At 37.7% G+C, this 27,227-nt stretch overlaps 1 protein-coding gene across 6 annotated transcripts in view; it reads left to right on the top strand.

The window, feature by feature from the left end:
* LRBA (LPS responsive beige-like anchor protein) overlaps nt 1-27,227 on the top strand; it is a 786,161-nt gene that overhangs the window by 742,277 nt on the left and 16,657 nt on the right. For 5 of the 6 annotated variants that reach the window (XM_055276087.2, XM_063638262.1, XM_055276088.2 and 2 more), the window contains 4 exons: nt 900-1,067; nt 16,550-16,651; nt 19,939-20,135; nt 24,596-24,747. In XM_055276087.2, coding sequence (XP_055132062.1) covers nt 900-1,067; nt 16,550-16,651; nt 19,939-20,135; nt 24,596-24,747 — 619 coding nt within the window. The remainder of the gene's footprint in view (nt 1-899; nt 1,068-16,549; nt 16,652-19,938; nt 20,136-24,595; nt 24,748-27,227) is intronic. The other variant, XM_055276089.2, reaches the window with a different exon arrangement.

Genomic DNA, 27,227 nt, shown 5'->3' with positions numbered 1-27,227 from the left:
GAGGCTGAGCAGGAGAATGGCATGAACCCAGGAAGCAGAGCTTGCAGTGAGCCGAGATCGCACCACTGCACTCCAGCTTGGGCGACAGAACGAGACTCCACCTCAAAAAAATAAATAAAAATAACAAAAAAGGGTGAGGGCTTTACTTTTTTTCTGACACCTTTACATGAACAACTGTTCTGTGTTTGAAGCCCTAGATATATAGTAAGTTTACTGGGTTCCTCTCCATTGTCCCCAGTCATTACCATCTTGATTTCACCCTCAAGGAATTTGCATCAGAAAATTAAGACAAAGAATCACCTGGCTCAAATTGCAATCACAATATATTAGTTCTTTCATCATAATTTCCATATAATCCTGATTTGAAAAGGTAGAAGCTCTCCAAAGTGACTTACATTGTCTTTGTATAGATCACTTAAAACAAGAAATATGCTAAATCTTCAGTAATTCAGAAACAGGTTTTTATTAGTGACATCTAACTTATGAGTACTTTTACAGAAAAGCAACTAAGTTTTATTTTGAATCATATAGAGCAACTCAAGAAAGTGTTAAAATGGTTCCAAAAGAGTTCTCCTCGGCCTGCTTTAATCAGTAAACATGATTCATTTGTAATTTATAGAAGCCATTTGTAATGATACAGTGCCATGGTCCTCAAGTATTATTTGTTGAAATAGTTTTAATACATGCCTTTCAAAAATATTAACACTTTTCAATTGATTTTTTTTGTTGTTCTTGTTAGCATGCAAAGAAAACTGTTAGGTTGGACCATGTCAAATTATTATAAAATCTGAATTATGACCATCAGAGTTCATATAGCTTCGTTGTTTTACAAGTTATCTGTTCACTAGAATTTTTATTTTTTTAATAGCAATTTTAAAGAAAATTGTTTTGCATTACAGGAAAATTGATCCAAGTGGTGTTTGGCCATTGGGATGTCGTCACTTGCCTTGCTCGTTCTGAGTCATATATTGGGGGAAATTGCTACATTCTCTCAGGGTCACGTGATGCAACTCTCTTGCTGTGGTATTGGAATGGAAAATGCAGTGGGATTGGAGATAACCCAGGCAGTAAGTATGACTCATTTTTTAAGTAAACTTTTACAAGGATGTAGAGAATAACATTTTGCAGTAAAGTTACCTTTTTGTTATGGTAAAAGTGAAACAGGATTATCAAGTATTTTTAATTTATTATAATTTAAGAACGATCCAGATAGCCTCATTATCAACATTTTGTTACCATTGATAATTAAAATCTAAGCATGAAATCTTATGTTTTATATTATAGGCTATTCTTATGATCCAAAAGTTCTAGTTCCTCATTGGAAATAGCTGTCACCAAATAGTTTTTTATTCATGAAGATACAGCATAAAAGAGCAATCACATATTACCTTGTTTATTGAATTCATATTTTAAAAGAGCAAAATAAAAATTATAATTTCATAGAAACAAACTAGTCTTTATAAAATTATGCTTTCATTTACGTATTAAAAAGATAAAACAGGTCATAAAAGGCCAATATGGAATACTCAAATTGGCTCTTGGTTTTTCAGATGGGAAATGAAAATGTTCACCAACAGCCTTAAACATCTTTATGAAACTATGCTGAAGGCAGTAAAACAAAAAATGTGTAACCATTTAAAATTGTAATTCACAGAAGGCAAAAAAGGAAGCAGCTACCATTAAAACCAATCGCACACAGCTGCAGAAAAGAAATGGCTTTAGAAAAACACATTAAGAAGTAGGAAAAAACAATTAAAGGGACCACCTGAAAAATGAGAATTTAATTAAAATGATTATGACAACACTGTAGAATTCCTGCAAGAATAGCTTTAGATTTTTACTTCAGAAGGTAGAGCATTTTAACTGCGCTTCAATATTTACAGTTTCTTAATTTAAGGCAAGTTGCAATGTATTTGGTTAAGGAAGGATCACATTCTTCCTGATGACTTTACCTGCATACTCGGTCCTTGCTCTGTCATTCCACCCCAGATTGTGAAATGGTCTAAATATGTTTAAGTACATCATATTTTGGGTTGACTTCTCAAAGCTGTGCTTAAATGTATAATATTTGTATGAAAATGAACTTTTTTTCAAAACATTTAGTCAAATGCTAGTATAATGTTAAAAGAAGTGTATGTGAAGTATTTTTCAAAGCTGTTTCTTATTATGTACATTGTAGACTTTGATGTGATAGGTAAACACAGTTTTTATTCAATGAACATCTAATAGATATTTCCTGTTTTAATCAAAAAAGGGATAATTTCCTATGCAAATATGATATGAAAAATAATTTTAAGGCTGTGCTGCTATTGATAATATAGACTTCGTGATCAAATTGTAGTGTGTGTATATGTCAGGGAGTAGGTGTACATGTATTTCACATTTATACAGACATCTCTATGTAATTACAATAGAAATTATAAAGATGCAAATTTCAGGGATTTTGTTTTTCATATTCTTTTGAAAAGTACCATGTTCTTTTCATCATGAACACAATATTCTGGTCCTTCTTCCTGTCTGTCCTCTTAGAATAAGTGACTACTTTCAATTTCTTTTTTCTTGTTTCTGTAAATCCAGTTACCAAGATTCACTCAATTATCTCAGGCAAACCTATATTTAAAATTGATAATAAATCTACCATTTTGCTATTTATCTCAAAATATTTAAGAACTTTTTCGTGCCTTAAAAATGTAAGATATTTCATGCACATATAGAAATCTAAACACACATAGATATTTGGGTTCTTGGTTTCTTGTTTTATTTTACTTAATCATGTTCTCTATGTTACACACCATCATTACCAATGTGTATTCTAAAAAGCAGCTAAAGACTTACTAGTTACACTTGTATGTAATTGCTATTGCATTTAAGAAATTTAAGTATACCTTAAAGTTAGGAATTTTCAGCTTTTCGTGAAGGAACAAAGTATGATATATATCATGATATATGTATACATTTAAATTTATTTTCATATGTTTAAATACTTTGTAACTCAACCTAGAGATTGTTTTTACATGCGTGGCCTTTAAAAAACAAATTAAGTAGGACTGAACAAATCCTGGGGTTTGTAGTAAAAAAAAATCTAAGTTCCAAGCTTTGCTGTGGTCCTTCTGTCTTGTCTGTAAAATGAAAGCAACAACAGAACTGAGTTAAGGTGTTATCAGAAGCACAGGATGATTAGAGCAAATAAATCACCACAAAACACCATCTTGTTGGCATTAAATATTATAATGTTATATTTTTCATAGCGTACTTCATCTATACCCTCTCATTGTCTGCAGTATGGTGGACATTACCTCCTAGTAATGCTAGCAATGAAAAGAAAAACAATAAAAGAATAATATAACAGCACATCTAATAAAAATTTTAGAAAATTGTATGTTGACTGAATTAAATTACCTTTCTCAAAGTAAACCTTATCCTTTCAAGCCCCTGTATAATGTCTGATGCCCCGATTTAATTTTGCTTCAGCTTTGAAAGATGAATCCAGGAGAAAGACAAATAGGCACTTTTTCTTATAATGAGAATTTACACATATTAGAATAGAAAAATGGAAAATGAAATCTACGCTTTTCAAAAGAAAATGACAAACAAAAACAAATACATTGTTACCGTGTGTAAACTGTTTCAAACATTCATGCAAGCTGGTTCGGATTTTATAAGCCTCTGGCTCATTGATGGTTCCACGATGCAGCTGCTGAAGTCAGAGCTTTTCAGATGAAGGGTTTTAGGTTATGCGTATTCCTATATTGTACCTCTTAGATACAATGTAAATGACCTTTAAGAAGTGGTGAAGCGTGTATATACATATAATTGCAATATGTTCTATAAATGCACATTAATACCTCAACTTTAAATTTTTTATTGTAGGCTTTTTCTTTCTTGGGGGGAAAATAGATAAAAGAAAACCAGGTTATTGCTTTTTCTGCATTTTATAGGTCTATTTCAGGGTTTTTTTTATTTAAAAAATCATGAGAATAAGTAGTCATTTTACTTTCTAAGGTCATAAGCCTACATACACTGTTTTTTCCAAATCTAATATTGATGTTATATGTAAAGTTGATAGCTGTATGACAATGTTTTAAAAATATCATGTTACCTAATATTAATACACATACTGCTTTGGCAAACTCAGGCTAATTCAAACTAGATAAAACCTGTAAATACATCGCTTCTCAGCCTTTTGGCTAAGATCAAGTGTAAAACCTATAAATACTGTAATTTGGAGCTTTAAAAAGTGTAAATGTTTTATGAAACCTGCCTAGACTACATAGCAAAAGGCTTATTTTCCTGTATACCAGATAGTTTTTCATCTTTGACTCTATTGTTTTGTAATAGTTATCTCCTGTGGAATGCAATTTTCTCAATGAGAAGAAAAATGAATATAGGATTCCATTTAATTAGGGATTTAAAAAATGAAATTAACCAAGAATATTTCACTGAAAGATGTTTTGTACATGAGAGCATGGCATCTATCTCTCCTTGTCCTAGTACTCTGTGTTTTAGGACTGAGCCTTGTCACCAAAGTGCTTTTCCTGAGATAGTTATTTCGCCTTCAGAATAATGCTCTCCAGACTGTACATTTTCAAATTTTGAGAAAATGTTCCCCAGTGCATTCCACTGATAAATAAATACTTTAAACTTTGACATGTTCTTATTTAGATAAGCAAGATGAATATATACAAAACAGTTATTATTTATTCACTATTTTATATTCATAAACTTGGATTTAAAAAATTAAATGTTTATTAGGTATTTTTAGATATCTGAATAATATCTTTTAAAGCCACATTCGATCAGCTTCAGAAGCAAATGGTTGCTAACTGTGAGGGTGTTGCATAGATTTGTGTGTGTAGTATTTCAGTAATACATTTTCCATTCTCACATTCTGGTTTTGATTTGATTGAAAGGTGGCATTTTTTTTCTTTTCCTCATTGCAATCAGACATGCTAATCTATGTCAGCTTTCTCCTTTATGGGATTGGCGTCTACTGAAAAAAAAACCTAACTTTTCTTCATAACAACAAGATTCTGTTCTTTAAAAATATTTCAGCACCGTTAATTAGAAAGAAGGTTTTATTAACCATAAGGCTAGCACTAACAGACCACAGGGCTGTTTTTTAAAGTACTGTATGCCATAGCTGCCCTGCTTTTTCTCTGTCTAAAACTTCATTTTGTTATACGCTCATCAATCACTTAAGTCATTACCGTAAATCCTACTGTTGTTAATTTTACTAGTATCACCCTAATGAGACATTCCTGCTATAATTAAAAATGAATTCTAACTTTAAGGCATTCTAAATTTTTTTAATGAATTTAGAATGATCTCACCATGTGACTATAAATACTACTGATACACACAGACTACTCATCAAGTCTGTAAGAAAAGTAGTATCATAACATGTCCAGGTGTGAATTATTTACTGGCTGCCTCTGTGCACATGTGCTTATGTGTATGCATATTTTTGTACACATATTTAGGAATTATGTCCTTTTTATTGTGAAACCTAGTATGTTTTACTGAAGCTACTGATAAATTCTTCTTTGTCTTGCCGAAATATAGGTGGATGTAATATAAACAATATTACTCTCTGTAAGTAGGTGTCCTAGAGCACCATCTGCTGGAAGCATTTGGGGACTTAATGTTGGGAAACATGAAAATTGGTACTTGGTTAAGACAGGTGTACTTTGTTTTTAATTGCCTGTGATATATTATTTAAGGGTCACAAATGTCAAGGTATGTACATTTGTGTTGAACCATATGAGTTCTTAAAAAGAAATCACTCTACTCCTCCTTTTACCCCACCCTAACCTGGATTTGCAACTGTACGATAAATATTTTGTGTAAGGAAAAAGTAAGCACAGTATTTGCCTAATGAAACAAAGCACCACAGTTTGTGATGAAATAAACTTGTTAGCTTCTTGATCACAGCTCTTCAATAAGTTACAGTTGAGGAAGCTATTTGGATGGTATTTTAAATTTAGGTTCCTTATGTTCAATAGATTCTGAATAAGAAAGTAATGCTTGAAACAAGAAACCATTTTATACCTGGATATGACTCTTGATCTGATCCTTTGTCAGGAACAAGAGTTCTTGTGTGTGTCTCATCAAGACCTTCCCTTCTGGGCCTGCATTTGGAATGTACTGTCACACTGCAACTACCCTATATTTTTATTTTTTCCTTGAAGCATTTATCAAGAAGGGTTTTCAAATGGTATGTTGGCAGTGTTCAAGTTCAGGTGACATTAAAAGTATGTCTATGAAATTCTCCAGAAGGTCCAGGATGTTTAGTGCTCCATGATGTAATGCAGGCCCTCAAGTTCCAGCAAAACAACTCTGTATTTACTGCTTGTAACTAATAGTAGATGTGGTAAAAAGGAATTATATTCATATGGCAAATGAATACAACCTTAATGTGCACCATATGCAGAGTGGCGGGGTGATATGCCAATATATCACATTTATTTACCTTGTTTGGTTGCAGAAAAAAATGACTGTACCATTCAGCCCATAGGTTATAGCCATATAAATATGAGAACAGAAGAATTGATGATTTATACCCTCAGATTGAAACTGAGTATCTTCATATGTAGACCTTTTTAATAGTGCCATGCCAAAGAAAGTTGTCTTGACATTTTATGCTCATACGGGAAATTTAATTTCAAACAATAGTTGGCATTAGTCTAAGAAAGTAAAAATTCCTTCTAGTCAACTAAAGGTAGGATTCTTCTGCTTTTAAAATATTGCAGAACTCTGTGCGGTGGGGCGGGGCAGTGGTCCATAAAATTATTGGTAGAACTACCGAGGATACACTTAATTAAGGCTTCCTGGAACAACATAGTAGACTGACTTTACTACCTTCCAAAAACAGTCATTTCGTAAGAGAAATTCTATGACAGCTTTGTGCCTATGTAACTCACATTTTACTCTAGATATTACTGATAATTTATGAAAAGATAACCATTTTTATATGAAATTCAATATTTAAATCTCTGATTTTTTTTTTACAAAGCAACAGTTAAACCCTGTTTTTTCTAGTTACCTCAATTTTTATGTGCTATGCTCATTTATGTGTCTTTACAGAGCAGAAGTTTATAAGTGTTAACAAATTTTTAAAAATTGATTTTCTTGGTCTTTTAACAGGGCCATTATCTATCATTACATTTCATTTATCTGCTAATTTTTTAACAGTAATTTTTTTCACTTTCAAGTGAGAAAATGAATGTGTTTGATAAGACTTCAGATTTTGGATTTGAAGTGTTTTTATATAGGACAAAAATTCTCTGAATTGTTTGTGCCTTTTGTGGCTTAAGGCTACATGACTGTTGAGCTTTTTAAGCTTTCATTCTTGTAGCTTGTAACTTTGCACAACTGAGAGATTGCTTTATTTCCTTGGGGTGAGTGGGGTCAGGAGTGTTTAATAGCTAAAGATATGAAACTCCTCTATGGTTTTCAAAGTCCCTTACTTATGTATTTTTAAGAAAAGAACATTAAAAATGTTAAGGAGGATGTATTATAAAGAATTTTAAATAATTTGGGTATTTAGGATAAATAGATAAAACCAATTTTCAATTTTAATTTATATTCATAAAAATCAGACTTAATGTTGCATTTCAACAAATCTGAATAAGATTTCACTTCAGCAAATTTTCTACCTGTTTTCTTTTTGGGGGGTAGAATTTTACCATGTTTATGTTACCAGACACTCATATGCAGCTACAGGAGCCATAGCTTACCTAGAACCAAAGACCAAGCCCCTCCATGGGAAAACAATAAATGAAGTCTCAAGCAAGTAGGAAAAAAGAAGCACATTAGTTAAGTATAGTAATGATATGTCCATGTAATGAAGTCCTGTACAGGCATTAACAAAGATACTATAAATTCGTAATATTGACATGGAGGGATACACTCTTTGTATTGCTAAGTGTAAAAGATCACCAAGCTACATATATAACGTAAGTACCTACGCCTATATGTGTATACACTTGTATTCTATGTACATTTATGCATAGAAAAAGTATGAAATGATCACAAGACATGTATTAGCAACATTTATTTATAGGTAGTGGAATTTGGAAGCAATTTTTCATTTTCTTCATCATACTTTACTAAAGTATCTGAATGTTTTATAATGAGCATGTACTACCTTGATAATTAGAGACAATAAAGATACTTTAGGCCAGGCACAGTGGCTCATGCCTGTAATCCTAGCATTTTGGGAGGCCAAGACAAGGGTATTGTTTGAGCCCAGGAGTTCAAAACCAGCATGGGCAACATAGATGCTGTCTCTACAAGAAGTAAAAAAGTTAGCTGGGTGTCATGCCTGTAGTCCCAGTTACTCAGGAGGCTGAAGTGGGAGGACCACCTTAGCCCAGGGAGGTCAAGGCTGCAGTGATCTGTGGTTGCACCATTGCACTCCAGCCTGGGCAACAGAGTGAGACCCTGTCTAAAAAAAAAAAAAAAAGCTATTTTAATTTGGGGAGTGCACCTAATTACTATACAGTACCTTCACTCCCCACTGTTAGCCTCTAGGCTGCCAAATATTAGTAGTTGTATCAGAATTTATATGAATTATCAAGGAGAGAACCATCTCTAATTAGCTTTTATGCAGCATAGGATCAGATACTATACTTTCAATGAAAGGAGTGTTTATAACAGAGTCAAAAAAGGGATCATTCTGTTGCTACTTAATTACTACTATTTTTTTTTTAAGAGACAGAGTCTCTCTCTGTCACCAGGCTGGAGTGCAGTGGTGGGATCTTGGCTCACTGCAACCTCCACCTCCCAGGTTCAAGCAATTTTCCTGCCTCAGCTCCCGAGTAGCTGGGACTACATGTGGGCGCCAGCGCACCCAGATAATTTTTTTGTATTTTAGTAGAGACAGGGTTTCACCATGTTGGCCATGATGGTCTCAGTCTCCTGACCTCGTGATCCGCCCGCCTCGGCCTCCCGAAGTGCTGGGATTACAGGCGTGAGCCACCGTGCCTGGCCTGCTGCTACTACTACTTATAGATGATACTAATGGGTGCTCACTTCATGCCAGGCACCATCCTGAGTGCTTTACATATTAACTCATTAATCTTCATAGTAGCCCTGTGTGGTATCTACTGTTAGTATCCTTGACTTATAGATGAGGCATGGAGAAATTGTAAATATGCCTTTACTTTCTGCCCTGGGCCTTGACACTTTTAGGATCTCCTTACTAGAATTATGGAAACTTGCCCAAGGGAGCACACATAGCTAGCAAGTGCTGGAGCCTAGATTTAAACTCAGGCAGTCTAGGTCAGAGTTATCTAAACTATACATTTAATTAGAATATCAGCTATAGAGAATTTGATGCAATCCTATCACTAAAGCATTCTTAGTATTTGCGAGAGACACAAAAGGACAACTGTATTATACTGAGTTCTTATGACAGTTCATGTCATGGTAGGATTTTGTATTTTTCAAATATACATTTAAGAGGTATACTTTTAAGTATACAATTGTAGGTACACACTCATATAAACCCATTTTCTAATGTACAGTTGACTTTTGAACAACACAGGAGTCAGGGGTGCCAACCCCCCACACAGTCAGAAACATGCATATAACTTTTGACTCCCCAGAAACTTAACTACTGATAGCTTACTTTTGACTTGGAAGCCTTGCTGATAACATAAAGTTGGCTAACACATATTTTGTATGTTATATGTATCATATACTGTGTTCTTATAATAAAGTAAGCTAGAGAAAAGAAAATGTTATTAAGAAAACCGTAAGGAGAAAATATATTTACTATGCATTAAGTGGAAGTAGATCATCATAAAGATCTTCATCCTGGTTGTCTTCACACTCAGTAGATTGAGGAAACAGAGGGCTGGTCTTGCTGTCTCAAATGGCAGAGACAGAAGAAAATCCACATATGAGTAGACCCATACAGTTCAAACCTATGTTGTTCAAGGGGCAACCATAGTCTTAGAGGGTGATTCCCGTGTTACAAACATTTATATGTATCATAGAGAGAGGAGGAGAAATGTTATATACCAAGGACTTACGGTTGTTCTTTGTACCAACATTATCTTGTCTTGCATTAATACTTCCAATATTATTTACAAAAAGATGCTGCTAAAATTTCCTGTCTGATGGTTGTTGTACTCTAAATGCAGCTATGGCTTGTCATCTATAGTCTATATGTCTAATCAAATTGTGATTTCTCACCAAAGAGACCATGGTGAATAGGGGAAGGGAAAAGATTTGGTGAAGATGAAATGTATAGAACAAATTTCAAGTCGTTTTTGTAAGCATAATTAAAATGCAGTATAATTTCCATTGTAAAACTAGGAAGTTAATGGAAAAGGTTTAAGAAACATTTAATAGCTAACCTCATTTCTGCTTTAGCAAAGTCATTTCCTTTTTTGATTTACCATTATGGTGAGCCACATGAGAAAGCTTAGTATTCAGTTTTCACATGAATGTTTTGTAGTAATCAATTGTAACTAAATGGTACAAAAGGCACATGTAAAATAGAGGTATCCATCTTTAGGAAATGACTGGCATATATTGTATAATATATTTTTGTTTTTTACCTATAATATATATGCCTCATAAGTTCATTATGTATTTGGGCTTTTTAAACAAATATATTTTATTTCTTAATTTTTTTTCTATTGAAATTATTACTTTTTTTATAAAGCCAGGTTTTATATTTTGATTTTCCTCTATAAAAGTTCAGATGATACATTTTTACTAATTAAGAAAATTATATTGGTGGTCTTTAAGCATGTTAATTATTGTTAAATATTGATTTTGCGTACAAAATTAGTTGTTACAAGTGGTATGGACTTCAATACTATTATGTTGACCTTTACAAGCATAGATATTTATAATTTGCAGGTTTATAGTACAGTTGACAAAACCAGATCCAATGATCCTTTAAAATCAAGTTATTTTTAAATAAAAGGCCATGTTTTACTCCTTTCCTTATTTCCACAGTACCTCACACATATTAAGAATACAAACTCAATAAATATTAGTAAGTGAATGAAGGAGTGAAGGAATGAATGGGTGAACAAATGGGATATGTGATTTTCTGGCCCAGCCAGGAGTCATCTAAACTAAGTATTAATTGGAAGAAATAATTTTAGTTTCACAAAACCAAGAACAGGAAAATGTTTAATCCCGCTTCATTTCATAATAGATGGTATTGAGAAAATGGAATGAAGAGGATTCACTGTGCTAATAACAACATACTTAACCTACAAGTGAAAACTTTATACTGCATTTCAAAGTGATCTAATTTTCATAAGAGTAAGGAGATGACGCCAAAACACCAAGAACTTTATTCACTTTTTAAAAAGTAACTACAAGTTTGCCAGAAATACATGTCAGATCTATTTGTACCTGGATTGTCACCTGTTTTCCTTAATGGATATAGACCTTATGAAATATTCTTCTCACTAGATATTTATGAGAAAGATACTAGAGAAATTCCTCTTTTCTTTCAGGTGTAATTTTAAGTGGTTTGGAGTCTGTTTGATAAATATACTTAATGTTGCGAGGGCACCAAAGAAACACAACTAATGAAAACATTTGCTATTCTGCCTAGTGGTGTTAAAATATTTCACCTAATGTTTTAAAACATAAGTCCAATATAAATGCTAAGTGGTTATTATAGAGATCTTGTGTTGCTTAAATGCAAGTTAGGTTGTTATAATTGTCTCTGTAAGTTGGTATTGATATCTAGTATTATGTACTGAGAGAAGTGCCTCTGTAAAACCTGATGTGCCCTGGTATTTGCAGCAGAATTTGGGCTGTCTTTAATCTCATTTGACTTGTTCATCTTCCTTTAAGTCCATCCATAAAGATGCACTGGGTGTCCCTTTCAGCCTTTGGTTAGGATTTGCATCAGTAGTCATAAACCTGCTCTCTGGACAAAGACACCCTTTCCTTTGAAGTAATTGCTCAAGCTTTTCAAAGCAGTCCTAGAAGTCTGTCCTCTTTCTCTTTTCATTTTTCTTTAAGAAGAGTTTGAAGTGTAGTCCCTTAAACAAGCAGCAAGATAAATATTTCTCTCAGCATTATTGAAGGCCATGACAATTTTTCAAGCAGTAAGACTTTAAAAGCTTCTTAAGGGAATCTGTTCTGCTTTATGGTCTAGCCTTTGGTAGATCCTACTATCTCAGAAAGCAAAGGTAAAGACTTTTTGTATCCCTTAACTATTGCAAATTTTTATCAAAAGAATTAACTTGATATTTTTCAGAAGACTTTTTTTTTCTTGCTCTTCATGTGGTTTAGAGACTTCAATGAGAGACTATTGATGGTTTTGGCATCTTTGAAAAGTAATATATGGCTAGAATCATCTTGTTTGAGCTGATTATTTCTCCCTGGGTATTAACTATGTGGGCTGACAAGTAGTTGGGAGGGGCAGATTTCTGAGAACACTGCAGTGAGAATGAGTTATATGGTTCCAAGATTTTGTTTCTAGGCTTTCCAAACAGAAATGTACACAGATATGGAGGGATTTTGCCTTTCCTTTCTGTGGGATGTTGTCACTTGGGCTCTGCTGTGATCCAGGATGATGTATACAGTGTAACTACAGAGACATAAAAAGATCGATTCTGTGAGCCACATGTAAAGCCTCTGCTCTGCCTCCGATTATCCCCGCTACCCTCAGTAATTTCATTGCAAGTGGTTCCCAAAATGTCCATTGAACTTAAACAGTTTTGACCTGTTAGATTTAAATCCCATATCATATATCTGCTATATTGAAGTGTAACTATTTCAAGCTCTTTATTATAAAACTTATAAAAATCAAGTAGTAGGTATTTATTTTGAATGTACTTTTTGATGAGGAGAAAATGTAAAGAATGCTCAATCTGTACAGCAGATAATAAAGGGAATACAATCTTTAAAGAAGATTGGAAACAGCTTTTCTTAGAGGAAATGACATATCTCTCCTTATATTGATGTATGTGGGTTTACAGAGGCCAGTAATGTATATTTCCTATAGGTGAGGAAAGTTAAGTAGCACTGTCTTTTTACTGGAAATCCAGTGACTGTGAAACTGGTTACCTGAGAACCTAATGATCATAAGTCTACACTTATGCTTTTAATTTCTTTTTCTTTTTCTCTCTCTCTCTCTTTTGTATTTCCTGAACTGTCTATCCTGCTTCCGGGATTAGCAAACATTTTGCCAAACTTTGAAACCAAAGTCCTAGCATTGAATAGTTCCTTATTTAGAGATCAGGCCCTAGGAAAAGAAGAAATCCTTTTTCAGTTTTGAAATTACTCTGCATGTGTGTGTGTTCTGATCTGTGGAGTGAAAAAATGATTTTAAAAAGTTTGGATTATTGGAAACTAGTATTTTGTAAGCAAAGCAAAATGATAACAATCTTATGAGTTTACAAAAAAAAAAAATGCTTACATCTTAACCCACCTTCTGGAGTTAATCACGAGGCTTCCTAAACTCTTAACTTTATAGTCATAGAAAACTCTCAGTATTTCAACTCTTTTACATTAAAGAAAGAAAGAAAATTGACAGCAATCCTCTCCCTTCCACCATGCTCCCAAGAAAACAAAAAGTTAGCATTGATGTGCTTAAGTGACATCATCCTCTGGGACGACCATTATCTATCTGTCCTTTGTTTATTTTGTCTTATACTTAGAATGCCTTCATTTGCCATCAGCTTTCCTTCAAACCTTCACTTTCCACTGAGGAATTCCAAGACAATTCAAGTTAAAACACAAATTTCACCATCCATGAAATGGTAACTTATGAAAACAGACAAAAAAAAGAACAATCACACCAAAAATATATTCCTTAGATCTTAATGATTTTAATTGCTGGTAAAAAAAAAAAAAAAGTTGCCAATGGATCTAATTAGACAGTAATTTCAGAAACAACATTGTATGGTATTTTTGTGGAATGTACAGCCTTCTGGGGAAAAGGAAAACCAAGAATCAGGGCTAAAGTATTGATAACTTCTTATTTTATTATTTTTTTGAGACGGAGTCTCGCTCTGTTGCCCAGGCTAGAGTGCAGTGGCATGATCTCGGCTCACTGCAACCTCCACCTCCCGGGTTCAAGCGATTCTCCTACCTATTAGAGGCGCACACCACCACACCAAACTAATTTTTTGTATTTTTAGTAGAGGCAGGGTTTCACCATGTTAGCCAGGCTGGTCTCGAACTCCTATCCTCAGGTGATCTGCCCGCCTTGGCCTCCCAAAGTGCTGGGATTACAGGCGTGAGCCACTGCACCCGGCCAATAACTTTTTAAAACAGTATACTTATTCCTAAAATTTGTGGATCCTAGCTGGGCGCGGTGGCTCATGCCTGTATTCCCAGCACCTTGGGAGGCCGAGGCAGGCAGATCATGAGGTCAGGAGATCGAGACCACGGTGAAACCCCATCTCTACTAAAAATACAAAAAATCAGCTGGGCACAGTGGCGGGCGCCTGTAGTCCCAGCTACTCAGGAGGCTGAGGCAGCAGAATGGCGTGAACCGGTAAGGCGGAGCTAGCAGTGAGCCAAGATCGCGCCACTGCACTCCAGCCTGGGCAACAGAGTGAGACTCTGTCTCAGAGAAAAAAAAAAAAAAAAATTGTGGATCCTAACGGAAGCTTTAGTTCAGATTGGCTTAAATTATTTATTTCTTTAAAATTTTCCCACATTTCTGGACTTTGTAAGAAACAAAATTGCTCTTGTGACAAATTCTTTGTGGCTTGGGAAATGTCAAGTAAACTTTCTAATTAAGGTAAGTTTGCCTCCCAAAGAAGTGTTAAAACTTGGAATCAAATGAAATGAAGCCCCTTGTTCTGCCTATCCCCTTACCTCTTTGTATGTTATTTTCGGTCTCCCTTTATCACTAAGCCTGTAGGCTAGGTCCAGCAGCTGGCTGCACATTAGCACTGCCAGTGTGGTGCAAAGTTCTGTGTGACATCCCTTCAACTTAAGTCTCACTCAGAATTACCTACAGTCACCAAAGCCTTGAAGGACACTGTAGGGACATGGCTGTGCATGATGTACTCTGGTACATGCATTGGAACTGTTCTGTGAAAGGCTAGACTGGAAGTGACTGCTGGCTCCAGGTGAAGTGGGGCTACAAGCACAGAGACCAGACGTCTCTTCAGGGTAGAAGCCTCTCACCTTTTCTTGGTCATGGACCTCTGTCCATTCAGTAAAACTTATTTTCCTCCCCTGCTACCTAGAAAAACAGGTATGTAGATACATTTTGCATAAAATTTCAAATAACCCAGTGACCTACTGGAAGAACCCTTGCTTTGGAAGCCGGGTTAGTTTTCTGATGGCAGCATTTGCCTTTCCAAGTACAGTAGGTTTCCAGTGGGTTTCCCCTGAGCTGCTGGACTTCCTTCCTCTGAGTGGGTGACTGCTCCAAGGATAGTCAGGTGTCTGGAGTTAAGATACAAGCGATTCTCTTCCAGAGAGTTCCACAACTGGTGGTAGCCACCTACTCTGTGGGCACATTTGTCTCTTCTGGATTACACAGTGTTAGTTATCAAGCATACTATAAAACCAATCCAAATCAAGAAATCAAGAATGCTAACAGAATCCTGCTCTCCACTTGGAAAGACTATTTGTGTCTTTACCTTTAGAGACTATAAAAGTAGAGGATCCGTTTAGTCTTCAAATCCTATTCTTCAGGCTAGACATGGAATCCAGTTTATCTTTGTGGCTTGGCATGAACCAATCCACAAATCAAGCCCATTACCATTTTACTTAATCATGGTGGGTTCCTTATTAACCAACCAACCAACCAACCAACCAACTGTACGTTTTCTTTTTAGTTTGGGACAGACATACAGGATGACTTGTTCTTTCTAGTTGTGAAAGTATTCAGCAATATTGCCAGTTTTTGGATACTCCTCCTCTGTCCCCCCTTCTCTACCCACTGCCCCTCATTTTCAATCACTATCTGTAGACTTATCTGTAAGGGTTTGGTTTTTTTAGGTGTTTCTTAATGTTGGGTTTTTTCTTTTTCGGTTCTTTGAATGAACCACAGAGAAATATATCCATGAAATTTATATATCAGAAAAATACATAAGCTTAGTAGAGAGAATACATATTTAAGAGAGGGGCTGCAGAATTCCTGTGGAGATAGCAGAAGTCTAGTTCAGACTGTCTTCATTATGATGGGTTTCAGTGGCCCACAAAGGATGAGGAGGGAGGAAGGAGGGGCGAGGCCTTTCTTTGAAATGTAAATTGAGCCAAAGTTCCTAATTTTATAATCATCTGACCATAAAACATCTAATTGAGGGGCTAATTTTTTATGAGGCATTTTGGAATGCAGATTTTGTTGTATTTAACCCTGAGTTTTCAACCATTGTTGCTTGATAATCACATAAAGGTTACTTGACATTTTAGCAGGATGTGGCCCTCATAATCAAACTGTAGTATGTAACTTGGATCTAGTCCTAAAGTAGGATTGCTGGACAAATTCCCAAACTATAAATTAAACAGGCATGATGGGAATTAGGAGCAAGATGTTGATTATTTAATATGCATGAAATGGAATTGATTTGTTCTTTTTATCTGTTTTTTCCTAAAGGTGAGACTGCTGCTCCTCGGGCCATTTTGACAGGCCATGACTATGAGGTCACATGTGCTGCAGTGTGTGCTGAGCTAGGCCTGGTGTTGAGTGGTTCACAAGGTAAACCTGTGGTACCTTCACAAAATTGATGCATTTCTTGCTGTCTTCTAGAAACAAATTACCAAAGATTAATTTGGTACCTTTTTTCTAAAGCTTCTGTCTGTTATGATAGCCATTAGTCATATGGAACTATTTAAATTATTTAAAATTAAATAAAATTAAAATGTAAGTTTCTTGGTGGCACTAGCCCCATTTCAGGTGCTCAGTACTCACATATGGCTAGTGGCCACTACATTGGACAGCACAGATACAGATCATTTCCATCATTGTAGAAAGTTCTGTTTCACAGCACTGCTCTAAGGAGTTTAAGATGTTTTTACAAACATATCCTATTAATATTCATATTCCCATGAAGCAGGAACAAGGAACATCTTTGTATATTTGTTTATTCTTCTGAACTGTTACTGGGCCAGGTTCCATCTTACATCTGAATGGAAGCCCCTGACCCTGTCTGTTTTAATGAGGCAGGGGCCACAATGGCATTGAGAGTGGAGTAGAAAGATACTTAAGCTGGTTTGCCTGGAGGTTTGTGCTGGAAACAGCATCATATATTTAGGCCCAAGATATTAAGCGAGCTTAGAACACATGCAACAAATCAGGATCTGACTAGGAGTGGAGCTGTTTCCAATTCGTTGCTTACTTATCCCATCGTAGTAGTCTATCCATCTCTTTGTCTCTGCTCTGAGCTGAAGTCTGAACACACAACAAAGTATTATATCTCACGTCTTTTAGGTTTATCTGGTGGGGAAACAGAGTATTTGGATCAGCTCATCTGTGTCCTAAAGTGTAATACTTATTAGTCTAGCTAACAAGGTGTTTTAAATATTTAAAGGATTATGTTTATAAATTTGGTCAAAACATTGAAATAGTAATAATGATAGCAAGAATTCTGTAACCACTGGATTTTTCCCTTCTTACACTCAATAATTTCATACATCCTGAGTTAACAGGAGTTGTAAAACGAACCTATTATATTACAGTAATCTTTTGTTTGCACAGTAGTATGGAACTGTAAAAGCGAGCCTGCAAACTGAAACCATACAAAGTGATCTCAATAATCATTGGTAAATTTTACAATTGTTCCACGGTCTTTAAAAATTTTTGTCAGGCTGGGCACGGTGGCTCATGCCTGTAATCCCAACATTTTGGGAGGCTAAGGTGGGAAGATCATTTGAGGCCAGGAGTTCAAGACCAGCTGGCAACATAGTGAGACCCCCATCTCTACAAAAAAATTAAGAATTAGCTGGGCGTGGGGTGCACACCTGTAGTCCCAGCTGCTTGGGAAGGTGAGATGGGAGGATTGTAACAGGTGAAGGCTATAGTGAGCCATGATCATGCCACTGCATTCCAGCCTGGGTGACACCGCAAAACCCTGTCTCTAATAATAATTTTGTCAAAACATTAAAAACTCATACTCAGTTATACATATAACATGAAAAAAGTAGTAAAACTCACATGTACTTAATACATTGTAATTTAAAACATTTGATACATTGATAATTATTTTATTTGTGAAAAACATATCAAGAGTAGTTTGAACAGTGCTTGCTGCCTTCTTGTTATATACATGTAAGGAGCTAGCATCTTTTCTATGCCTTGGGGAGCTGTCCTACTCTTTTCTAAGTTGGGATCAGCATCTAACGTTTTATCTTTTGTGCTTTCAATGTCATGAAATATTCCCTAGAATTCCTTTAATGTGAGGTTTTTGCTGGTTTCAATTCTGGGACATCTTTGTTACACCTTCTTCCCTAACTTACACTGATAAGTTCCTTCATTTCCTTCCTGGCTGCATATCTACAGTGTCTCAGTGGGGTCAGCATCCCACAGGCAGCTCTTTCTTCTATAATTCCATTTATATTCAATTCAAATTGTACTTTCAGTTTTATCATTTTCCATTTTTTTACTGCAGTTTCATCTTTGTTGGCCAATACCCCTTTTTGATTATCCATTTTTGTGAAATGTTACATGGCTTTATCACTGGGAGACAAAAAAGCAACACAGCTGCACAGTTTGCTGTCTGTGTGGGAACTGAGTAACAGATATGCAGTGAGCAGTCATCGACATATTTTGAAAAGAGTGATGTGATTGGTCACTGATGATGATGATGCACATCTGTTATTTATGTAGTGATTTGCGGACTGAAGAGCTAGCCACAAAAGTGCATATTTTATGCAATTACTATGACAACCTAAATTTGAACTATGTTATTGGAGGACTGGTGTTATTTAAGGAGTGATAACTGAAATTCATGCATGCTGGAACTGTGTAAAGCAAAGACTGCCTGTGGATATTTTAAAAATTTATCAACTACCTGAGTGGTCAAGAAAGAGCCAAAAGCCTTATTTTTAAAAGGGCAAGCTTTCAAGTCATTGTGGGGAAAAGGCAACGATTCCATGTGGCCATGAGTAATTTAGCCAGTAGAGTAGCAGGGCGCATACCCCAGTGACCCCCATTATCTGACTGAGATAGCTCTTGGAACTTGCTCATCACACAAGCAATCTTTGTCCCTTATTCCTGCTTTGCTTTGCATGTAGCAGGTACTCAATAGAAACAAAAAGCTTAGCTGTGTGTGGGCTCCCAGTAGCTGCCTGTTGTCCTCTGGCACCTTGGCCTGGTGGTCCGCCCAGGCGTTGGGAGTGGTAGATGCTGCTGCTTGCTCTGAAGGCAGCAGGGAGGTGGGCTCACTCAGTTGCCAAGGAGAAGTGGCCGAAGGGTTCCTGTGTCAATTTTTTGGAGGTTGAGAGGAACTACCAGGGACCCCCTTTCAGTGTAAAAAAAGTAGTGAGCAGTTGTGGGGGAAGAAGGCTAAGGCACTCAGAGGCTGATTGAACTGGCTGTCCCTGCACAGGCCCACAGTGCCGCGGCCGCTGGGGCTCCTGCAAGGTGCAGGGAGAGGTCTTAGTGTACCTGCCCGCAGCCCGTGTTTGTTTGCATCCCAGCCTCCTTGAAGCTGTGCTAGAATTTGAAGCTTATCCCGTTTCTCAGTTCCTCCAGTTTGTATTGCCTGTTAGCATAATGAATTTCATAGAGTAACTTCCTGTCTCTTGAGGAAAGTGAACTTGGACTTACATGATTTGGCTTCTCTCCTCTCCTGAGTGGAAGGTGAGATCTGGCAAACATGAAGAGGAGATTTTGCAAAATAACTTACGCGTAAGATGGAAGTTTTTTAAAGGCTTTCTACATCTATAGTGTGGTTCTATAATCCTGTTTCATCTGTGCTCAAGATTCAGATTGTATTGTCTGTTTTCATTAATTAATTTTGCCTTTTATTTCTCCTCTCTTCTCAGAAGGACCATGTCTCATACATTCCATGAATGGAGACTTGTTGAGGACCTTGGAGGGTCCTGAAAACTGCCTGAAACCAAAACTCATTCAGGCTTCAAGAGAGGGTCATTGTGTCATATTCTATGAAAACGGCCTCTTCTGTACATTCAGTGTGAATGGAAAACTCCAGGCCACGATGGAAACAGATGACAACATAAGAGTGAGTGCCCTGGGGACTCTTAAGCATTCACGACTTTTACCTCAACGCATGTCAAGTGGGGAGGGAAAGGGTTCACGAAAGAAACCCTCTATTTTTGGATTGCCGAGGGCCTCTTTTCCACACCAACAAAAAATCTTTAGGTAGCACTCAGACAAGGCTCACACACTTCACACACCACAGCAGTGCCAGCTGTGCTGACCACATCACTCAGAGCAGCTGAGGACGGTCCTTCAATAGAAGAGGTTATCTTAGGGGCTTCTGAAGCCATCCTGGGTGGCTTTTAGTGGCACTGCTCATTTCTTTTTTTCTAAGAAAATGCACTGCACATTGTTTTCTGAGTATGAAAGCTGAAATAGTACATTAGATGACACTTAAAACTGGATTCTCTTTACATCTGAATAACTTGGTGGTAGAAGCAGTAGGGATTATGACTATTTAGGATTATTAATTTCAGATATGACTTCTTCATGGACAACAAGACCAAAACATGTTAAGGAAGTTGGGCTTCAAATTATGATATGAATTAGACAGGCATTTTCTCCCACTGGGTCTACCGGAAATGGCACCGCCAGTGGACCTTCTGGGCTCTTGCTTCATCTCTAGGACAGGACTCTACAAGTATTAGACACTGAGAAAAAGAGTAAGAACTGTTCTTTTCAGAGGCTAGTTTCTCAAGGTCCTTTGTTTCTTACCTCCAAACTCCTTGGTGAAGGTTAAAGTAAAATAAAGCTGGGGTGGTCCTCATTTTCCAGAATCAGGCTGGAGGGTGGGGCACGTGAGCTGTATACAATGAGGGGACCCAGGACATGTTGGGGGCAGGAGTAGGGTCACAGGGGCTTCTACCCTGGCATTGGGCTAGCTCTGGATATTTCACTCATTGCTATTCTGACCTACGCACCTTAGATGTCATAATTCTCCCACTTTCCCAGATCTAGTCTGATCACCCCCTTCTCCTAAGTAAACACTGTTGTCAGGGAACAAAGCTCCTACATACAGATTATATTGAGGAAATGAAGGAGCCTTGCTGCTGTGTCTCCTGGGATTCATTTCTTGATTCAGTGGACGGCTTCCTTCTTGTGTCTCCACTGTTCTCTGTGGTCTCTCCATCGCATTCTGCCGGCCTCCACCACGAGGCACGCACACAGACACACTCGCACTCGCTTTTATTTTTCCCTACCTTCCCATAATGCTGCATTTAAACCAAGTACACATCAGAGGATTTTCTTTTCCTCTTTTCTTTACAATAATAATGTGGATAATCTGTCACTTTGAGTTGCGATTATATTGTCAGCTACGCTAATAAATCTGTAAAATAATTTGAGATCCCTGGCTGACTGAAGCAATTTCTGTGGCATTTCAGTTAGTACCAGGGGCTCTGGGAAGTTCCTTGAGGCAGCAGTGGGAGGCTTTCTGCAGACCATTCGTACACACATGCTTCTCCTCTCTGCCCCGTAGCCATCGCTTTTTCCCTCTTTAATATTTCCCACTGGATTTTAGGCTTAAACAATCCATTGCCTTTTTCCCAGCACTCCTGCACTTTATCATGCTAACTTGCAAGTGGCAACTGTGTGATTAAAGCAAGCTTGCCTAAAATGAGCAATACCTGCCCACAGCTCCAGAGACTGATACTTTCACAGCTCACTACCTCGGGAGGCGAGGAAGGAAGCCACAGGCTGGGAATCCAAGACACCACAGAGCAGAATCTCCAGCTCTATCCTCAGTCTGAGCCCATATAAGGAATGGACACCATGGAAACAAATTAGTCATCAGCTGAGACCAGAAATTAAGTTTCTGTGAAATACCAAGAACCCTGCAGGCAGGCAGTCTGGGGAAGCTCTGCACTTCCCACCTATTTTTATTTTAGATGCCAGATTGCTCTGTGGCATTTTGGTTAGCAGCATATCATAGTCCATCAACTAGACAGTGTTGAGATGTCTTTATGAATAGCTGATATTTAAGGAGGCAGCCTGTACAGAGCAGCAAAGTTATTTTGTCCTAAACAAGGGAGAACCACCATTCACCCAGGGGAACGCATTTGTTTTCCCTTCCTGAGGCTGTTTTAGGATGTGGTTGTCCCCAGCAGACTGCTGTGGCCTGCTGCTACCTCCTTAAAACCCATGCAGCCACGGCGTTGTCCAGAGCACTCAGGATTTCAGGGGATGAAAGTAACTTGTCTCTGGGGCCCTCTGAAAACCTCCAGTCACAACCCAACCTGGAGGCGGAGGCGGCCTGTCAGAATTTGAGTGGGAGATCAGGTGCTGCTTGCTAAATGTTACCCTGGCTCTTGCTGCCAGAGGAATTTGGCCTCTCATGAAAGAGGCCAGCGAAATCTTTTTTCACCTTGGGAAGCATCTGGTTCATTAAAATGTTTTGAATGCTGATGACTGTATAGTCCTTAAAGCCCAGGTTTTACTTAATTTCAGACGGAAGCAGGATTAGAGATTCTTTACTAGAACAAAGAATTAAAGATTAATGGTTTTAATTTGTTTTGTTTTAGTATAACAAACACTTATCCAGTAAAAAGCTTTGACTATAAAATTCAAGTGAACTACAACCATAAGGTTAATGGATTTTCATCAGCTGAATATTATAAGTGTAGCAAATAATTGTTGGTCCTAGTCTCCACTGCAGTTCCCAGACACCCCTAGAGATTGCCATTTGTGAAATGAATGGGGAAAAAGGATATTGATTTTTGCTCATCTTGAAAATATCTTAATATCTGTGTTTAGTTAACAAAACTTAGAGAATATGTAACTGTCTTCCACACATGGGTTTTTATTTACTAGATGTGTTTTTGTGTTCTTGAGAATAAGCTGTATTTAAGAGACTACTAAAAGTTGGCATTTGGGTGAATGTGAATTAAATGGCTAACAAAGTCTTTACCTTTCTATGATTTTTTAAAAAATATGTCAAAGAGTAAAGACTTAAGGCAGCTGTGCTAGAACTGAATGTAGAACAGCGTGAATGTATCAGAAATTAGGTTTTTTTCTTTCTGGCTTGCCAGCACAATCTGTATTCCCCTGTGTCCAGGTGGACTTGCGATTACAGGTGTTTGTAGTGGCTTTAAAACTCTGATGCCATCCACTAAAGAAAGGAAATTTGTATCTTAATAAGCTAAGAAAACAAGGCTTGGAGGTACCAGGCAGGAGGAGAGGAAGGGGTAATAGGATTGGCTTCTGGAGTAGGGAGGGACAATTAGGAGTCACCACACTTTTTCTATAAATGGACAGAAAGTAAGTATTTTCAGCTTTGTGGGTTCTGCATTCTCTGTTGCAACTACTTGTGAAAGCAGTCATAAACAAATAGGTGTGGCAATGTTCCGGTAAAACCTTATTTATGGAAGGCCAGGCGCGGTGGTTCTCGCCTGTAATCCCAGCACTTTGGGAGGCCAAGGGGGTGGATCACTTGAGGTCAGGAGTTCAAGACCAGCCTGACCAACATGGTGAAACCCCGTCTCTACTAAAAATACAAAAGTTAGATGGGTGTTGTGGTGGGCACCTGTAATCCCAACTGCTTAGGAGATTGAGGTATGAGAATCACTTGAACCTGAAAGGTGGAGATTGTAGTGAGCCGAGATTGCGTCACTGCACTCCAGCCTGGGTGACAGAGCAAGACCCTGTCTCGAGGAAAAAAAAAAAAAAACCTGTTTATGGGGATTCAGATTTGGAATTCATGTAAATATTCATGTGTCATGAAAAATTCAAGCATTAAAAAATGTTAAAACAAACAGTTATACGAAACAGGCAGTGGGCTGCATTTGGCCCACAGGCTTTCATTTGTGGATGCCCATTTTACAGGATCAAAGAGCAAATTCTGAGCCTGTACTGTCTGTTTTGCGCTAGTAGGAAAGGACAGAGGGGCACAGCCTAGAGCTGACTAAACCACAGGCTGGAGCACTGTCAGCCCTGGAGCAAGAAAATGCTAAACTGAGATTTAATCACCCTGGAAGTTGTAGCTCTCTACCAAGTCTTCTTCCCAACTGCTGTCAAAATCCAGCAGGCTCAGGGAAGGTGCGGAGGCTGCTGGCCACCTCCCTCTGGCCGGAGTCACAAAGCAGCAGAGGATTAGAGGGGATGTGAGGTCAGGCGGCACCGTCTGCCAAGTCTTGGGACAAAACAGGCTTATTAGCATGTCCGCAGTGCAAATGAAGAGATGCCAGGGCTTCTCATTAGAGCACTGGTCCCAGTCCACAACACACACCATTCCAGTAGCATTTATAGAACTGGAAGAGTTTGCTACCTAGTTAGTATTTAAAAAAGCAAAGCCAAAAAAATCTCAAGCATTGACGAACTTTGTCCATTTGGTGTTTGAAAAATGGCAGATCTTCCACATAAAAACTCCTGAGGATCTCTCTCTCCTCTCTGCACTGTAGTCGCTGGTGTAAGAATGACTCAAACACAGGGTGGGGGCCAAAAGTTTCCTAGAACCACATTTCTACTGAATGTTGCTGTGTCTCACAGGCCATCCAGCTGAGCCGAGATGGGCAGTACCTGCTCACAGGAGGAGACAGAGGAGTGGTCGTGGTCCGGCAGGTGTCAGACCTCAAGCAGCTCTTTGCCTATCCAGGATGCGACGCTGGAATCCGGGCCATGGCACTGTCTTACGACCAGAGGTAACACTGGAATCATGGGCTACAAATAGGAGTTTCAAAAACTGCAGAGGGGACTGGTCATGTTGTCTCACATTTGTAATCTCAGTACTTTGGGAGGCTGAGGCAGGAGAATCACTTGAGCCCAGGAGTTCAAAACCAGCCTGGGCAACATTGCAAGACCCTGTCTCTACAAAAAAAAAAAAAAAAAAAAAAATTCAAAATTGTGTAGTAAAACCTGCAGAGGGAATTTATTTAAATGGGCTGATGGAGTTGAGTTGTGGGGGTCACCTGTACAATCAAACGAAGAACACTTTTTTTAAAAGTGTGATTTTCTTTCTGATGACATTGCCACTCTTGGACAAAGGCTGAGTTCTCAAGGAATAGACAGAATTTAAGTAGCAAAGGCTCTGATTACAGTGATGCAAAGCTTTTTATATTTCTTTGAAGTACCTTTTTTCTTTATTATACCTTAAGTTCTGGGGTACATGTGTAGAACGTGGTTTGTTACATAGGTATACATGTGCCATGGTGATCTGCTGCACCCATCAACCCATCATCTACATTAGGTATTTCTCCTAATGCTATCCCTCCCCTAGGCCCCCACCCTCGCAACAGGCCCCCGTGTGTGATGTTCCCCTCTCTGTGTCCATATGTTCTCTTTGTTCAACTCCCACTTATGAGTGAGAAGATGAGGTATTTGCTTTTCTGTTCCTGTGTTAGTTTGCTGAAAATGACAGTTTCCAGCTTCATCCATGTCCCTGCAAAGGACATGAACTCATTCTTTTGTATGGCTGCATAGTATTTCATGGTGTATACGTGCCACATTTTCTTTATCCAGTCTATCATTGATGGGCATTTGGGTTGGTTCCAAGTCTTTGCTATTGTGAATAGTGCCACAGTAAACATACGTGTGCATGTGTCTTTATACTAGAATGATTTATAATCCTTTGGGTATATACCCAGTAATAAGATTGTGGGTCAAATGGTATTTCTGGTTCTACATCCTTGAGGAATTGCCACACTGTCTTCTACAATGGTTGAACTAATTTACACTCCCACCAACAATGTAAAAGCATTTCTGTGTCTCCACATCCTCTCCAGCATCTATTGTTTCCTGACTTTTTAATGATTGATTGCCATTCTGAAGGGTGTGAGATGGTATCTATTGTGGTTTTGATTTGCATTTCTCTAATGACCAGTGATGAAGAGCTTTTATTCATATGTTTGTTGGCTGCGTAAATGTCTTCTTTTGAGAAGTGACTGTTCATATCCTTTGCCCACTTTTTGATGGGTTTTTTGTTGTTGTTGTAAATTTAAGTTCTTTGTAGATTCTGGATATTAGCCCTTTGTCAGATGGATAGATTGCAAAAATTTTCTCCAATTCTGTAGGCTGCCTGTTCACTCTGATGATAGTTTCTTTTGCTATGCAGAAGCTCTTTAATTAGATCCCATTTGTCAATTTTGGCTTTTGTTGCCATTGCTTTTGCAGTTTTAGTCATGAAGTCTTTGCCCATGCCTATGTCCTGAATGGTATTGCCTAGGTTTCCTTCTAGGGATTTTACGGTTTTAGGCCTTACATTTAAGTCTTTCATCCATCTTGAGTTAATTTTTGTATAAGGTGTAAGGAAGGGGTCTAGTTTCCGCACATGGCTAGCCAGTTTTCCCAACACCATTTACTAATTAGGGAATCCTTTCCCCATTGCTTGTTTGTGTCAGGTTTGTCAAAGATTAGATGGTTGTAGATGCGTGGTTTTATTTCTGAGGCCTCTGTTCTGTTCCATCGGTCTATATATCTGTTTTGGTACCAGTACCATGCTGTTTTGGTTACCGTAGCCTTGTAGTATAGTTTGAAGTCAGGTAGTATGATGCCTGCAGCTTTGTTCTTTTTGCTTAGGATTGTCGTGGCTATGCAGGCTCTTTTTTGGTTCCATATGAAATTTAAAGTAGTTTTTTCTAATTCTGTGAAGAAAGTCAATGGTAGCTTGATGGGGATAGCATTGAATCTATAAATTACTTTGGGCAGTATGACCATTATCACAATATTGATTCTTCCTATCCATAAGCATGGAATGTTTTTCCATTTATTTGTGTCCTCTCTTACTTCCTTGAGCAGTGGTTTGTAGTTCTCCTTGAAGACGTCCTTCACATCCCTTGTAAGTTGGATTCCTAGGTATTTAATTCTGTTTGTAGCAATTGTGAATGGGAGTTCACTCATGATTTGGCTGTTTGTCTGTTATTGGTGTATAGGAATGCTTGTGATTTTTGCACATTGATTTTGTATCCTGAGACTTTGCTGAAGTTGTTTATCAGCTTAAGGAGATTTTGGGCTGAGACAATGGGGTTCTCTAAATATACAATCATGTCATCACAAACAAACAGAGACAATTTGACTTCCTCTTTTCCTATTTGAATACCTTTTCTTTCTCTTGCCCGATTGCCCTGGCCAGAACTTCCAATACTATGTTGAATACGAGTGCTGAGAGAGGGCATATCCTTGTCTC

This window comes from Symphalangus syndactylus, chromosome 4 (genome assembly GCF_028878055.3).
Source record: "Symphalangus syndactylus isolate Jambi chromosome 4, NHGRI_mSymSyn1-v2.1_pri, whole genome shotgun sequence".
NCBI classification, from domain to species: domain Eukaryota; kingdom Metazoa; phylum Chordata; class Mammalia; order Primates; family Hylobatidae; genus Symphalangus; species Symphalangus syndactylus.
The sequence above is the reverse complement of the archived record's forward strand: the minus strand, read 5'-3'. Positions and strand labels throughout refer to the sequence as shown.